Raw genomic sequence first — 17535 nt, 5'->3', positions numbered from 1 at the left:
TCAATATTGTATATACTCAGAATTCTTTCAAGCTCTTCACCCAAATCCCAACACACCCTTTGCTTCTCACTCTCTACACTTCAAACTCACTTTCCCTACTCTACCAACTCACTCTCATTCTCTGCAATTCAAAAACACATTCTCTCTCTACAAGAAAAAGAGTCTACAGTGACGACTTTTTTCGTCGCTGTAGATCAAAAAATCATCGTTGAAGGTATACAGCGACGACATGTTGTCGCCAAAACGGCGTCGCTGTAGGTTCGTATGAGTAGCAATCTACGGCAACAACAAAACGCAGTCATCGCAGTATTGTTTTACTACAGCGACGACATGTCGATCACAGCAAGAAATATTTTTTTTCGGTTGGACTGGGATATTGCGACGACATGTCGTCGCTGTTGGTGGTTGCAAAATTTGAATTTCAAAAAATTCTACAACGACGACATGTGGTCGTTGTAGGTCCGTGACCGCTCCATCTACAGCGATGTTATGTCGTCGCTGAAGAATGTGTGGGTTTATATGCCTTCAGTGACGATGTGGCGTCACTGTAGTGTCACGAAAACTCAGATTTTCGTGTTCAGCGTGCACCCTCGTCGCCGTAGGTATACATTTTAAAAATATATATATATAATTAATTATATTGATTAAAATTTATTTAATAAACTATTATATATTAAATAAATAAATAAAATCAACTTATTTAATTAAAGAATAAAACTAATTTATTAATTAAATAATAAAACCAATTTAACAATATTCATAATCTCCAAAATCTAAGATAACAAAACATAAGTAGTATTGTCTCCAAAATTAAAAAAAAAACATAAAATATTAATAATTTAAAAATAGTAATATAATAATATTAAATGTCATCAAAATCAATTTGAAAGTCATTATCGTTAGGTTGTTGTGGTGGTTGTTGTTGCGGTGGCTGTGGTGGTTGTGGTTGTTGTGGTTAAAAGCTTGCCATCATGAACTGTAACGCCCTGGCTACCCCAAGACCGTTACGGTGAACGTTGAACCGTGAATTTAACTCGCTAACCGAGTTCTTTGGTTAAAAATGTGTTTCTAGGTGATATTAATAGGTTGAGGTGGAAAACCAATCAAAATGAAATGATATATTTTATTTAAAACATAAAACTGTTCATGGGCCCATAAAAAAACATTTACAAGTTGTTTACAATACAAAAGGGTCACTACTGTGTAAAATTTACAACCCGCCGATCTAAGCGGCAAAAATAGGGTAACCCCCTAGTTCCCCTGAGAACTCCTTGGCTGTGGTGGTCAAGCGGCCGCATGTGTACACAGCACCACCTAAGCTCTCCAGTCAAGGATGGGTGAGATTTTCTTTCCCTTTACCTGCACCACATAGCACCCATGAGCCAAAGCCCAGCAAGAAAACACAATGTTGCATGAATATAATATCAACAATGATCATAATAATCATTCAGGACTTTCAGTCCAAAAATAAAGGAGTGACAGTTGCAAAGTCACTAAGGTGGGTTCCGTTCCCATTAGCCATGTGACGATAGGGTCACCTGGGCTTTACAAATAAGTGATCCTTTCACTAGCTTATCAAGATAGGTGCTCGATGAACTAGTCACTAATATAACCTACCACATGGCCATAGAGTCACAACCATGGGATTCCGCTCCCTAGCCACGTGACAAGCAATAACCTAGGCCTTTGGCCCTAGCTCTGAGTAACTAGTCCTAGACTAGTCAAGCGCTTATAATTTTCATCGACCTTAGGGTCGGTCCAGCATTAATGCTCCTAGAGTCATTCAACGCTGATATTAATTAGATCTAATCTTTTATCGGCTCTGCGTTCTCAACGCTTATGCCGTTTCTGACTCTCAGGTCAGTAATACGCGACCAGTGCCGATTCTGAATAGTCAGTGCCATACACAAGTAAGCGAGATTTGCTAAGCATTTAATATACAATCAATGTTCACATTTAATAACCAACATGCCTCCATAACAATCACGCATGTCATATACACAAGGTGCAGTTTTCTTACCTCAGGTTCGAGCAAGAAATAATATAAGAACAACCCTTGAGAATGATCGACCTTTTAGTTCCTTAGCGGTCACCTAGTCATAACCAATTGGAATCCATTAATAAAGTAAATCAATAAATGGTTCACAATCTAAAACCACGCTTCCGGGATCAATCTTGCACTCTTGGGAATCTCAATCTACCCAGGAACCAACCCCCGAGCCTTAAGAATCATCCCGAGCCATAAAAATGAAATTTGTTGGAATTGGCCTAGCACTGGGGCACTGCCAAATGGCGCTGGGGCGCTGACCCAAAGCAGAGAGACCCAAGTCTCTGCCCTGCATAGCGCTGGGGTGCCAGCTTCAAATGAGAAAAGTTTCTGGTTTTCCCTCCTTGCGATTTCCCTTGAAACCAACCCTCCAAACCAATCCCAAACCTTACCAAAACATCCCATTTAACCCCTAAACTTCATCTACATCACACCCTCATTAAAACCCAATAAATCTTACCCAAAAAATTCCACTAATTCCCAACTATCCACATCAAAATCTATGAGCTAAAAACTATATATAAACAAAAAAAAACAGAGTAAAGCTTAAAGTTCATGGTTGATTCCTTACCTCAAGCTGGTTTTGAGTCCTCTTCAATGGATGAACTAAGTTTATAAACTCCAATCCTTGATTTCCTAGCTTGATTCTTCAATTTGGGCTCAAAAACTCCAAAGGAGAAAGAGGGAAGATGATGAACGGGAGGAAGGGTGAAGCAGCTCTATTTTTGGTTATGTTTTCTACAATCCAAAAGCAATTATATATCTTAGGGTTGAAATGACTATTTTTCTCCTAGGTCATTTAAAAGTTTCTAAAGACTCCCAAGGGTAAAATCGTCTTTTCCAACCTATTTCGTTAATCATAATTGACACCCTCCAATTCCCGCTATTCTCGATATTCTCAAATACCAATAATTCATATTCCGTTACCCTTTAATTCCCAGCTACGTTCAAATCATTAAATCACCCCGAGACTCACCCCGAGCCTCGAACTTAATCTCGTTATGACTAAACTGCTACTTAATATTCAAAGATCGTCTCATGCCGAATAGCTCGAACAAATCCACATTATAATTTAGCCTCAACAATATATCACCGACATGCATACAAATATACAATTATGCCCTCAATGGGCCAAATTGCCAAAATACCCCTGTCATGAAATGTGGACCCACATGCATGCATTTAACATCATATTATAATATAATTCACATAAACATGCATATAATAGTTCAATGGCATAATAAATCAATTATGGCCCTCCCGGCCTACTAATCCAACCATTAAACCACATTAGGGATTTCGGGGCATTACATGAACTGTATCATATTCATGTCCACGTTGACAGGCTGAAATTGTGGAACTTGGATGTTTGGATTTGTTGCTAGAAAAAATTGTTGCATTTGCTGGAAGTTGTTATTTTGGTTCATAAAGGCTTGACTGAAGTGTTGAATCATGGACTGGAAAGCCTCAAGTGGTATCGTTAGAGGGCCAACTGTGGTGGACGTAAACGGTGATACCTCTGATTGTGAAGAGGATCCGGTGGCACTGAGGCAAAGGTACTAGTGCCCTTCAACTTCCATCCAATATCTCGGTTGTGACCACAACGTTGACCAAGTACCTTTGAGACGACTTGTGTCTCATTGACAGTGGCACTTCCTACTTCAGATTCAGATTCAGATTCAGATTGTGTCTGGACTTCTTGCTGCAAGGCATCTTGTAGTATAGAAAATAAGACAATTAATACATAATATAATTAAATAATATACATATATACAAAACATAGAAATTTACTTACATATGCATCCTTAGCATTGGTGTTCACCCATTCACGTGTCGGATGATTGTGCATGTCATGGAACGTATCAATAATGTTGGGCAGTTCCTTAGTCTGAAGATTTATCTTTAGAAAACAAAATTTAACAAAATCTTGGTTAAATATTGAATTTATTATTAAGATAACTTAAAATATTTCAAATTATCTATATATTTTTATTTATCTTCTTAAATTGAGCATAAGCATAAGAAGTCAATCCATGGAGACTTGGATACTTCTATTTTGCTCTGTTGGCAGCATTTGCCTTTGAGCGTGCCATGAACTGTGGAGTGGTGAAAAGTTCAATCAACTTCTGCCAACTGTCAATGTCCTCCGGTGGATACTTTCTGGCTGTCTTGATATCATCATACCCCCAATGTTCATCGAAGTGTCTTTTCTTGCGACCTTTTCTATCCTTATAGAGATCCTGAAACTCTCGCTCAATCCCAGTCTCTATCAGTCGCCACTCAGGGAGAGCTCGGGGAAGAATGAATAATTCCTTAAAAATATGGTGAGATTTTTTAAATTATAAAAAAAAACTTTGCATGTGAATAAGTAGATAAATTTACCTCAAGCTTTTGTATCATTCCAATCTTGTGTTCATCCGGAGTACTCTGCCACGAGTCAAAATATAATGGGACATGGTGACCAATAAGGTTGCCAATAAGTCTCGTGAACAACATCCAAAAATCACCAACTGCTTTGTAGGTTCCCTCCTTCAGAACAAATTGCAGAGCCAACGGACCTTTATTGTTATTGACGAGCTGCTGCAAATTTTTGGATCGAGACCAACCTCTTCTTTTTGCGGCAGTCGCTGCATATGTTAATTAAACAATACAATTAAATTGAATAAAACAATAATAATTTGTAATTTATTGATAAAAGATAGACTAAGTATAGTATATTACCTATCTAACAGGAAGTTGGAACTCGCGTGGGATCTGGAGGAGGAGGAGGAGGAGGAGGAGGATCCGCTTCATCACCGCCATGAGAACGAGCAACAGTAGCAGACATATCTTTGCAGTTTAAATAATTGTTAACTTAAATTCAATTATAGTTGGAGGTTAATTACATAACTTAAATAATTTCAGTAATGCAGTTGAAACTATTGAAAAACAAACATTGTTGAGAAAATTCATATATTGATTGAAAACTCTTGAAATTAAAACATACACATTAAAGATACAAATATGAATATGCATAAGAAAATATTATTCCTCGTCAATGTCGATTCTTACATCATCATCTGTACTTTATAAATCATATTCACTAATTTCTTCATCATCATCATCATTGATGAAATCATCATCCACATCTAGAACAGATTGAGACGTTTCTCCAATTATGTTGGTGTGACCAGGTCGATCCAAATGCATAATCTCTAACTCTCCTAATTCCACAGTGAGTACAAAATTTAATGAAGTGCTATCATGCACGACATCAACCTCATTATCATCATCAATACTTGGATGATCCCAGATCTTTCGATGATTGACTTCTTCTACTACCTTCCAAATTTTGTTTCTTGAAGGATCTTCAAAGTAGAAAACTTGTTTTGCTTGAGTGGTGAGAATAAACCGATTGTTCTTGTACCATTCAGAATCAATCATGATACTAGTTATGTTATTCTCAGTCACATTTCAACCCTTGCTTTCATCGATGTTGAACCATTTGTATCGAAATAATACTACCGAGTAACCATGGGAGTAGCATAACTCTACATTCTCCTCAAGTTGGCCATAGAAAGTGAAACCATCGGTTCTTGGCACTGAAACTCCACTATTTTGAGTGGTACATCTTTCATCACGACTACGGATCGAAAATTTCACGTTGTTAACAATGCAAGTCGTGTAGAAGTATGCATTCTTATTGGACCTGTTTGATAAAGCAAATGACCCATCTATAGAGTATGACACAAAAAAAGAAAACATAATGAGATGAGTATTAATCGATACAAATTTCATAAGAATTCTACAGTTTCGATAATTTACCTTCAATTTAAACCAGATAAGGAAATCTTTTTGAAGATTTATGTTTGAATTTTCTCGAAGGCATTCACTGTATAGCACAATTAAGGTAAGATAACAGTTTGCCATGAATTAAATTTAATGAATTCATATATGTGTTGAGCTACTTTATATGGTTGGATTTCAAGGCAATTGTTGAGTACAAACCACTCCGCTTCTTTTCGATGAAGATAGTCAAGGGATATGGTTTTCTTTTTGCTACTTGGACGACATTGTGATTCAAAAACTGACAACTGTCTTTTAGGAATAACAATATCCGCATTTCTTTTCGGACGATTATATGTAGTCTGTACGCCCTGAAGATATTGCGAACAAAAAGTCAAAGCTTCATCGGCAACACAACCCTCCGCTATAGAACCCTCAGGGCGCACCTTATTCCTGACATAATTTTTCAACTTCTTCATATATTGCTCAAACGGATACATCCACCTCATGTAAACTGGTCCTCCGAGGATAGCTTCTTGCGGTAAATGAAGAATTAAATGAATCATTATGTCAAAAAAGGCTGGAGGAAAAATTAACTCCAACTTGCACAAAATTTGTATCACTTGATCTTCTGCGTTCTCCATGTCCTTAACAACCAATGTACGAGCACAAATTTTCTTAAAGAAATTGCAAAGCTCAATGATTGTCTTCGAAATAGACTTATCCAAGTAGCCTTGAACTCCTACCAGCAACAGACGTTGCATAAGAATGTGACAATCATGAGATTTCAACCCAACAATGTTGCCATCATTGTCAGTTACTTTCTTAGAGAAATTTGAAACAAAGCCATCAGGAAGTCTAACTCCTTTTACGAACTGACAAAAAAATTGTCTGTCATCCATTGTGAAAGAGTACATAGGATGTGGTTTGATCAACTTCGTACTGTCTTTCTTGAGGTGCAACTCTTCTCGGATACCTCAATTCTTCAAGTCTACCCGTGTGTTTATGGTGTCTTTAGATTTCTCATTCATAAGAAAAGTACTGAGTAAACTATCGCAAACATTTTTCTCTACATGCATCGCATCTAAGTTGTGCTTTAGTTCAAGTTTGGACCAATAATCAAGTTCAAAGAAAATACTTTTTTTACTCCCATTAAGCTCTTTTGGATCTCTCTTTCTTTTCACACCCCCGAAATTGACATTTTTACCCAGAAAACGATCTAGAACATGCACTAATTGTTCGAGTATGTCTTGACTACTGAATTTCTTGGAGGACGTCATTTTTCATAATTCCTATCAAACAAGCGACTCTTCCTCCACTTATGCGTAGAAGATAAGAATCTTCTATGACCAACATAAGTCATCTTCCCAAGTACTCAACATATATCCTTGGCCACTCCAACCAGACAAACTACTACGGGCTGGAAAATCATTGATAGTCCATAATAGTGATGCACGCATTCTGAATACATTGTTTGTTGCAGCTTCTCTGGTTTGAACTCTTTCATCCCACAACTCCTTCAATTCATCTACTACAGGCCTCAAAAGACATCCATGTCCTTCCCAGGTGATTTCAGACCGGGAATCAATAAGGTCAACATGAATGATGACTCTTTCATGCACAACCAATGAGGCATATTGTACGTGCAGAATATTACTGGCCACATGCTATAAGATAGACTCATGTTACCAAATGGATTAAAACCATCAGCAGTTAAACTCAATCGGATGTTTCTGGGTCCTTTGGAAAAATCAGGATATCTGGAATCAAATTGTTTCCAAGCACCCCATCAACAGGATGGTGCATCACACCATCTTCTTTCGACCATCTCGTACTATGCCAGGTCATATCATTTTCTGTATGCCTTGAACCATAAAGACGCTTCAGCCTAGGAGTCAAAGGGATGTACCGCAACACTTTGTGGGCGACTTTTTTCCCTTTTGTGTCTTTGTCAACCCATTATCTCTCACCTCATACATGACAACTCTGTTTTTGGGAATTCTCCTTCTAGAACAAACAACAGTCGTACTTGCAAGCATGAATTGATTGATAACCTAACCCTAACTTCCTCATTTTTTTCTTAGACTCATAGAATGAAGCCGAAATCTTATTCTCCTTCGGGAATGAAAATTTCATAAACTTCAAAAGTTCATCAAATGAACTATTTGTCTATTTATTCATAACCTTCATTTGCATCATATTTGCCAAGAAGTTCAAGGAATACAACCAAGTACAACAAAGGTATAACTCAGCTTTGACCTCTTGAAACATGTCATCAAATTGATTCTCCGCACTATTGCCACCACCATCTGAAATTTCTTCATTTACGCATTCTTCATTAGTGTCTTGTTCATCAATAATATCATTGATGATGTCAATCATCTCATCAGTCACTGGAGCCCCATCGTCCACAACTGGAGGCATATCAATTTCATCGTGGTAGGTCCACTTCACGTATCGCTACAGAAACCCATATCTGTGTATGTGAGTCTCCACCACATCCAGTTTCTGATTCAGCATATTGACACACTGAACGCATCGGCATCTGACTTCTCCCGAAGCATTCACACGATTCTTGGTCATTTGTATAAATGCTTGAAGACCATTCCAAAACTCATCAGAGTTTCGTCGTCTATTAGTTATCCAACTCTTGTCAATCGTCATAACTGATTCAAGTGGAAAATAAATTATCACAATGTGATAATCATAAAAAAAAACTACCTTTATTTTCTTAAAAAAAAATTATCACCAAAACACTAATTTTTTCAATTAAATTGTGAGATCTTATTGAATCTTATGAATAAAGTATTAAATTTTATGAATATATTATAAAATTTAATAATTTATTATAAAATTAATTAAATATAAAAATATTTAATTATAAATTTATAAACTTACTATTAATGATTATTATTAATTTCCACTTTTTAATTTTTAAAAATAATAATAGAGTTTTATAATTGTAAAATTATAATTTTAATTTCCACTCTATAATTTTATGAATATATATTATCAAATTTTATGAATGTATTATAAAGATTCATTATATATACAAATATTTAATTATAAATTTATTAATGATTGTTATTAATTTCTTTGATAATTATCAAATTATTATTTTAAATTTCACTTCTTATTTTTTCAAAAATAACAATAAAGTTTTATAATTGTAAAATTATTTTTTTAATTTTCAATTTATTATTTTTTTTAAAAATTTATTAGTTTCTTTAAAATTAATAAAAAAAATTAATCACACTAACTTTAAAATTATTTTGTAATGTTTAATATTTCTAAATCTACTAAAATTTCGGCAGCATAACGGCTGTAATCTAATCTATCCCAAAATTTAAAATTTGCATAAAAACTACAAAACCAGTCCTAGAACATACATATACTCATTATAAACATCTAATTATATTAATATAACCTACCATGCAATTTAAAAATACAATTCACATTCACATTTATATAAATAAACATGTTCAACTAATATCTAAAATAACAAATTACACAACTAACATTATTAATTAAAATATCATATTAAAAAAACATTATTACATATCAACTAACATTATTACATAAACATTTAATTTAATTTAATTAAAATAACATATTCAACACTATATATCTAAAATAACAAATTACACAACTAACATATTAACATTTAATTACATTAACATGTTCAATATTATCAACAATACACAATTAACATATTAATCAATTACACAATTAACATATATAATAACATTTAATTAAATTAACATATTTAACATTGTCTAAAATATACAAATCTAAAATGAAAAATAAAATTCAACACTATATATACAAATCAATCACACACTTAAAAACATAATTTAAACATTAATCAAACACAAAAAAAATAAAAACAATACCCAAGGTTCGGGGGTTATCCAAACGCGTATGTGGCTAAGGATGATGCTCCACTATTCCAATCTAAAATAAAAACAAAAAAAAAACATTTCAAAAACACATTTCTACCAAATACTAAATACATAAATATATTAACAAAAAATTCATTTTAAATGCTAAAATATATAGAAATTGGGTTTAGATTACCTAAACATGGAAGAAATGGCCCCAAATCGGATTGGGGGCGTCGGAAAGGCGACGGGCGGCGGAGGGGCTCTGGTTTTGCAGAGAAATCAGAGGAAAAAATGAAGAAGAAGGTTCGGGTTGGGGGATTTATGTCATGATCCTATAGCGACGACATGTCGTCGCTATAGGTAATAAGAACGTCGTCGCTCATATCAAACACATTGTTTCACTCGAACGGTGAGACCCTACAGCGACAACATGTCGTCGATGTAGGATAGGGAATAGTACACAAATCCCCTCGTGTGCTACGTGTCTACTCTACAACGATGACATGTCGTTGCTTAAAATTTTTGGCAGTTCACTTTCTCACATTTTATATTTGGGTCCTATTGCGACGATATGTCGTCGCAGTAGAGCACAAAATAACTAATCAGTGGATTATATTGGACTCTATAGCGACGACATGTCGTCGCTATAGGGGGTGCAAATAGGCAACCAACTCTGGGCGATTGAGTTCCCTGACCATCCTACAGCGACGACAAGTCGTCGCTATAGATAAACATATTTCCCTCTCTTTTTTCGACGAAAACCCTACAGTTGTCGTTGCCGTAGAGTCACTTCCCACCTCGTGTTCACTCCAAAATCCTGGTTCGCTGTAGCTTGATTTTTTAATAAATTAATAAAAAATAACTTTTCATGGATTTCACCTACATACAACGACAACTTTGGAATCATCATTGTAGAGCCTTTTTCTTGTAGTGCTATTCCAAACCCCACTCTTACACGCACAAATAATATATATTTATAGAGTTACAAAACTTGGGTAACAAGACACTCATTTTACATAAATTAGTAATTACCCAAAATTAAAACTCTCTGAATAAAAGTCATATTAAAGTTGAGTCAATACTCAACAACAACAACAACAACAAAGCTTGAAGATGAGTCAATACTCAATCTTACTTGATGCTTTCTCCTCAAATTTGATTCCTAATTAATCTACCTATCTAGCTAAATATATAGCTAGTCAAGGGGAATTTAAGACTAATCGATTATATCTTTGGTTTATTCTTGATCGATCTTCTATCTAATATTAATTAATTATTATTATTTCATTTGCAATATGGCTGTGTATGTACAATTTACACCAAGAAAACATAACGCACTATAGAGAATGGAGGAAAGTGAGGCTAGGAGGCAAAAAGGAGTGTCAAGTTATGCTGCAAGTGGAGAAAGAGGGAGGGGTATGGGAAAGAAGAAAAAGACTCACGCCTAGATATTATTCATATTAAGCATCGGACATCGGTTCTCATGGGACTGATGTCTCGTATGCTTATATGAGTATAGGACATTAAGTGATGTCACATGCTAAGTTCAAAGAATACATGAGATAGATTTCTTAGAACCATGTCTCTTGTAATATATATATATATATATTTATTATTATTATTCAATATTATAATTAATTAATCTAAAAACTTAAATAATAAAGACTTAATTAAATATTATAAAATTTTAAATAACAAAATTATTTATAAATAGGTATATTGTAAATATGTTAAAAATATAAATATTATATTAGAATAAAAATATAAATACAAAATTTAATAATATCAGTCATCCATTCCCACAACGGATATCCATGCTGAGCTAGGACAAACATGAAAGGAACCTATATCTCATGTAACACATATATTTTTGTACTATCTTTAAAAAATATTATAATTAATTAGTTTAAAATATTAAATAATAGGCTTAATTAAATTTTGTAATAACAAAATTAATTATTAATAGGTGCTTTATAAATATACTACAAAAATATAAATATATAATAGTTATAACAAAAATATCAATATAAAATTATTAATAATATATAAAAGATTTTTTCTTTAAAAAAAAGCACGGAACATTGGTTCCACAAGAATCGATGTCTCATATAAATATGTGTACACGAGACTTTAGAGGAATTAATGTATAATATAGATTTCTTCTTAAATGGGACATCAAATTTTAGGTAAACCCATGTCAGTGTTTACTTTTAACACAAAATACCGGTTCCTTGTGAACCAACATTTTATGTTTGATATCTAAGTACAGTTTTTTAGTATTAGATTATGGTTGTAATTGTTTGAACCAAAAACCCGAAACGAGAGAACTAAAATGATATAAACCTAATTACTGATAATAGTATGTAGATGAATATGAGTATTGCTGATGTGTATCAATCTTTGCCACATTTGGATATCTCATAAGCAGGAAAATAGATTATAGTTTCAAAAAGATGGTCTTACAAGTTTGTCCGTTGACAGTCTTGAAGAACATTTAAATCAAAATACGAGCTTTGTTTGATACTAAGTTCGGAGCTCAAAAGTCAAAATACAAGTACCCATCGGTCAACTTCAACAATAACCTAACATTAATTCTCTAGGTCAAAACCCGACGATGAGCTCTCAACCCTACTTTCAACACAACTAGATAGAAGCAAGGGTTAGGGATTTCAGATAGAAAACTTTACATTTACCAAAAATACCCTTTGCAAGTTTCAAACAATCCAAGTTTTCATAAAATTACTCAGCTGATGATGAAAACACTCTGGAAATAGTATGGTAATTTCCAAAACATATGAGATCCGGAATTAATTCTAAATCTTTTAGCTTAGCCAAATTAAAGGGTAAACATTAGACGATCACAAGGCCCTCATTTCTGTTAGAAGTTAATTATTTGACTTTCGAACACATATTTTATTAGTTGTAATATGATGAACATATATATATTTATCTTGAAAGGGAGAGCCACTTGTTATTTATAATCTAATTGGTACTTTTTAAATATAAGAGTTATCCACAGTAAATTTAAGTCGCCTCTCAAACATATCATATGGTTGTGAATTCAACACTCTCATTTGTCAAAAATAACGCCTTCGAATCTCAAATGAGTAATCAGTGGTTGACAATATGAGAGAACCAATTATTATTCATATTTTTGTATTTTCCCTAAATTAATATGATTGTTTCATTCTATAGAGATTTGAAATGAAATGAAGCATGCATATTGAATTGAATTTGATGGTGTATCGTTTAGCTAGTAGTACTGTCTATCTCATACTAGATTCGGAGAGAGAGAGAGACAGAGACAGAGGTCGGCGTTACGGTAGGCCAGTTCAAGTTGGGCCGCTCATCCAAGCCAGCAAGATAATAAGGTCAACGCTTTTTCCCCACCCCACCCCCTCTCAAAACTCATGACGTCATCGTCCACGTCATCTTCCAAACCAGTCCCCCAGGCCCTCCTTAGTAGGGATTAGGGTCCCACCTCTCCACTTGAAATTAAGTCTCTCTTTTACACCATTACATATAAGCCAACCCATACTCATGCCTTTCCAAGTCCAAACCCCTCGTCAAAACTTCACTCACTTCATCACTACTCTACTACTGCGCTATATAGTGCCTTCCCATTTCCCTTCAATTCACTCCAACAAAAAACAAAACAAAACTGATCTTCAAACTAACAAACCTTACATATAATCATATTCTCCACGCGCCATGTATGGAAACTACAGCAATCCATTCCCACGCGCCGCCGATCCCCATGTTGAGTGGGCGTTTCATGGGGTGCCGTACCATCCCCAGCTGGAGGAAGTACCGGAACAGCCCCTAGTGTTGGAAGCGGGGGTGAGTAACAGCAGTAGCAGCGGGTGCAGCAGCTACAGCTCGCCGAGTTCGCTCGGATCGGCGGGGGCTCAGCGGCCGAGTATTATTCAGCGCAGCGTCAGCAGCCATTCCCTCCAGAAGAGTGGCACCCACCGAGTTCTTTCCTCAGTGGCCGAGTTGTTGATCGACTCACAGTCACAGACCAGCCCTGTCAGGAGGGTCTACAGTACTGGGGACTTGCAGGTATATATATATTACGTAGGTTAATAAGTCTCTACTACAATCCTTATTAGTTATTATATATACAATATTAATTACCAGACATTAATTTTGTAATTATCATGTGTATATATAATTAATATATGTTTTAAATATATGTAATCCAATCCACATGACATGATCATTAATTCTTTTCTGTGCTCTGTTTTGGCCGAAAAATGATTAATTTATACCAGTTCATGCAGTTCGTTTTGGTCGCAAAAACATTGTCTTAAACAATTATTCTCTACGTATTAATCCATCCAATATATATATATGGATAAACTTACGTTTACATGTTTATATATATATATATATATACATGCTTGTATACTATAATTATTACATGTGAAGTTAGAGTTGTCGTTTTATGTAACATTATGTCGTTGTGTGTGTGAGAATAAGCAGAGAATTAACATGATGCAACATAGTTATCGATCATCAGCTGAAAGCCCAATATCGAGCGAGAGTAATGCAATCATCGAAGGGATGAGCAAAGCTTGTCGTTACAGCCCAGAAGAGAAAAAAGAGAGAATTGAGAGGTATAGAAGCAAGAGAAACCAGAGGAACTTCAACAAGAAGATTAAGGTTTCTAAATATATTATTATTATTATTAATTGACGATTAGTCCCATGTTCTTTCTTTCTTTTCTTGTTAGCCATACTTACGACCATGTATCTTTGGACTTGAACAATCCAATCCATTAGTAGATAGTTAGGTACATTAGATTCTAGGGTAGCTAGTACTTTCAGTCTAAATTCATTAATTACAGCATAATGGCTCAACTTTTATATGCTTTTCTTCTTCCCATTTTTTTTGGTTTTTCCTATTTACTTTCTTCATTTTATGGTGTTAGGCATCAATATAAACCAATATAATGCCCCTTAACAATTTTTTTTTCTTTGTTAGAAATTAAAATTCTTCTGAAGATATAGAGTAGACTAATTTTAAACCGGATATCATATTAATAAAGACCAATAATAGAATAATTATTATGATTTTAAACTATTCAAAATACGGCCAAAACATACAAGTGCAGCCAAAGGAAACCCCCTTTCTTGTCTCTTAAATTTATACTAATTAAAATATTAAATTTCTATATATATATATATATACAAACACTAAATTAATTAATTAAAATTATTTGTAAGTGTTATTTTTAGTATTTAATTTAGTAATAAGTAGTGATACATAAATTAAACTTTGTTCTATATTATTTCAGTATGCATGTAGGAAAACATTGGCAGATAGCAGGCCACGCATAAGGGGACGATTTGCAAGGAACGAAGAAATAATTGAAAGGAATTCTGATCAAATAGCACAAGACGAGTGGAGCCATATTAATGGGATTGAAGAGGAAGATCAATATAATGAAGACGATGATGAGAATTGGATTAACTTACTTGATGCTTTCTCCTCAAATTTGATTCCTAATTAATCCACCTATCAAGCTAAACATATATATATATATAGTCGAGGGGAATTTAAGACTAATTAATTATATCTTTAGTCTGTCCTTGATCGATCTTCGATCGAATGTTAATTATTATTATTATTATTATTTCATATGGAATATGGCTGTGTACGTACGTAAGTAATGCAAGTAGTTTTTCTAGTACTCATGCCGTTATTTTAATTTGGGCTTGTATGATGTACTTAATTTAAGCTAAATTAATTGTTTAGCTTTAAGTTAGTGATAATATATGTGTATATATAGCTGATAATTGTGTTTTTACAGTTAATGACAAGTCATTGTCAGTTTCAATGGTACTGATCAAGCTTGTGCATTATTTTCTCTTTCTTTTCTGTCATCAAATATATGGCCAAGGATTCTATAATTCTATATATTTACATAGCATGATTATTGGGTTAAATACTTTATCCACTTGTCAGATTTTAATGGGTGCTAGCTAACTCAACACCTATTAGATCAACACTTTTTCATCCTAAAACAGTTGAATTTTTAACACTAAGTGTAAAAAGCTTTAACTATTCTTGACACTAAAGTTGAAGTGATTTTTAACTTATTTGATCCTACAGTGCGCTATTAATTAATTAAGATTAATAACATATATGAATAAAGAATTAAAAAGATATTGTCAATTTCATACATAAAAGTCTTAATTAAGTTATCCATTTCATAAAATCTCAAGTGAGCTTTTTGCTAAAGTAAGCTAAAGTGTTGTGGGATAAGATAGATGAAAACAAAGTTACTATCACCAAGAAAGATGGGGGCAAAGTTCAAAACGGTCACTAATTTGGTGACAGTCACCATCGATCTTCGAAATTCCAAAAGTCTAATAACACTGTAATAGTGTAGAAGGGAATTGTGCTAAATTAATTAAAGTAGATGCTTTCACATTTTCTTTTCTTCGAGTTACAACTATATTACATTCCCAATTAACTAAAAGTGCCCGCTACTTTAGTTGGATTGGGATGGTTTGTTATCTAAACTCTACTCTCTCTCTCTCTCTATATATATATATATATATAAGGTTAATTTATTTATTTTTTCTAAAATTTAACTTATTGTAATATATAGTGGAGAACGATCTGACTAAAAGGGCGGCTTACTATTGGTTCATATTCGATGTTACAAGTTTTTGGGGTATGTCAAGAGCAATCAATCATGGTGAAGCCATTTCAAATTCAAGGATAGGGTTCGCTTGTGATATTGGTGCTCATGATCAAGAGATAAGAATTCTTATTAGAAGACCTGAAGAAAGATATGGACAGGCACACAAGCTTTGGCCTTGTGCTTGGCAAATCAATCAATCAATTTTTTATTTTTTGGTGATATGTATGTATACAAGATCAGTTATTTCTCCATATGCGAATTTTGCAATAGAAATTTCACTGTCACATTTTGAAGAGTGTAGTTGCTTCAACACTAGAAAAGGGGTCATGGGCATAATAAAGATGTGAACAAAAAGTAGTCCTTTTGATCATTGCTATTTCAGTTTAATGTCATCTCAATCGACTTCATATATATTTTAACCATAATAATTAAAAAGTAAAAGAAAAGTTAAAAGTGATTAACATGTTTAAAGATAGTAATAATTAATTAGGAGTTGAATGAAATGATGATCATTATTATAAAAAAAATTAACTATATATAAAAAGTGGAGTGAATACTTTTGTTATCTTAGTACTATTTTGGATGACACATTTGAAGTTAGACACAGCACGAATGATAGCCATGGTGCATAGCACAAAAGTACTGTATTTTTATAGACCATCTTCATGCTACATATGCCTTATTCAATAAGGGAAATTTGAGTTTCTATGTATGCATATTGTGGACTCATAAATCCAAAATATGATAGTCACTACTAATATTAAAATATGATGTATTACTTATCTTGTTTTCAAAAATATCTCTTCTATTTTTATAGCCCCCTCTTCCTCTATCTTTTCTTGGTTTACTCTCTTTTTCTTAGGAGAGACAATGCAGTCACCACGACACCATCATCACCATCCAATTATTTTGAAGAAAAAAAAAAAAGTCAACAACTTCAGCTACCTCCTCCATTTTTTTCTTAGTTTTCCTCCTTATTTTTCCCTCTTTTCCCCTCTATTTATTCATGGAGACTAAAGAAAAAATACTCATAATATTTTTTTGATAATTTATAATTTAAACTCACTAAAAGTTCAATTAAGACACTAATATATATATTTTGAACAGATTTTGGCATGCTTTTTTAGTTTTTGCAATGTTTTTCAGATATGAAACTCTGAAATTTGTAGAAAATCAACTTTACT

At 33.7% G+C, this 17535-nt stretch overlaps 1 protein-coding gene across 2 annotated transcripts; it reads left to right on the top strand.

The window, feature by feature from the left end:
* Positions 1–13248: 13248 nt before the first annotated feature.
* On the top strand, positions 13249–15570 carry LOC133788465 (two-component response regulator-like APRR9). Of its 2 annotated transcripts, none has more exons than XM_062225956.1 (3): positions 13249–13758; positions 14182–14361; positions 14996–15570. In XM_062225956.1, the coding sequence occupies exons 1-3, from the start codon at positions 13408–13410 to the stop codon at positions 15209–15211; spliced, it is 747 nt and encodes a 248-aa protein (XP_062081940.1). In that variant the 5' UTR covers positions 13249–13407; the 3' UTR covers positions 15212–15570. The 2 variants fall into 2 exon arrangements, with proteins under 2 accessions (XP_062081940.1, XP_062081939.1); XM_062225955.1 differs by having other exon boundaries at positions 14173–14361.
* The last annotated feature ends 1965 nt before the right edge of the window (positions 15571–17535 follow it).

Source organism: Humulus lupulus, chromosome 7, assembly GCF_963169125.1.
Source record: "Humulus lupulus chromosome 7, drHumLupu1.1, whole genome shotgun sequence".
Classification (NCBI taxonomy): Eukaryota; Viridiplantae; Streptophyta; class Magnoliopsida; order Rosales; family Cannabaceae; genus Humulus; species Humulus lupulus.
This window is presented reverse-complemented; position numbering and strand designations above follow the sequence as displayed.

Excerpts from the sequence above, each read along its gene's own strand:
- LOC133788465 (XM_062225955.1), top strand. The coding sequence starts at position 13,408 with ATGTATGGAAACTACAGCAATCCATTCCCACGCGCCGCCGATCCCCAT. Across the intron at positions 13,759-14,172 it reads ACAGTACTGGGGACTTGCAG|AATAAGCAGAGAATTAACAT; the intron begins GTATATATATAT and ends TGTGTGTGTGAG. Across the intron at positions 14,362-14,995 it reads ACTTCAACAAGAAGATTAAG|TATGCATGTAGGAAAACATT; the intron begins GTTTCTAAATAT and ends ATATTATTTCAG.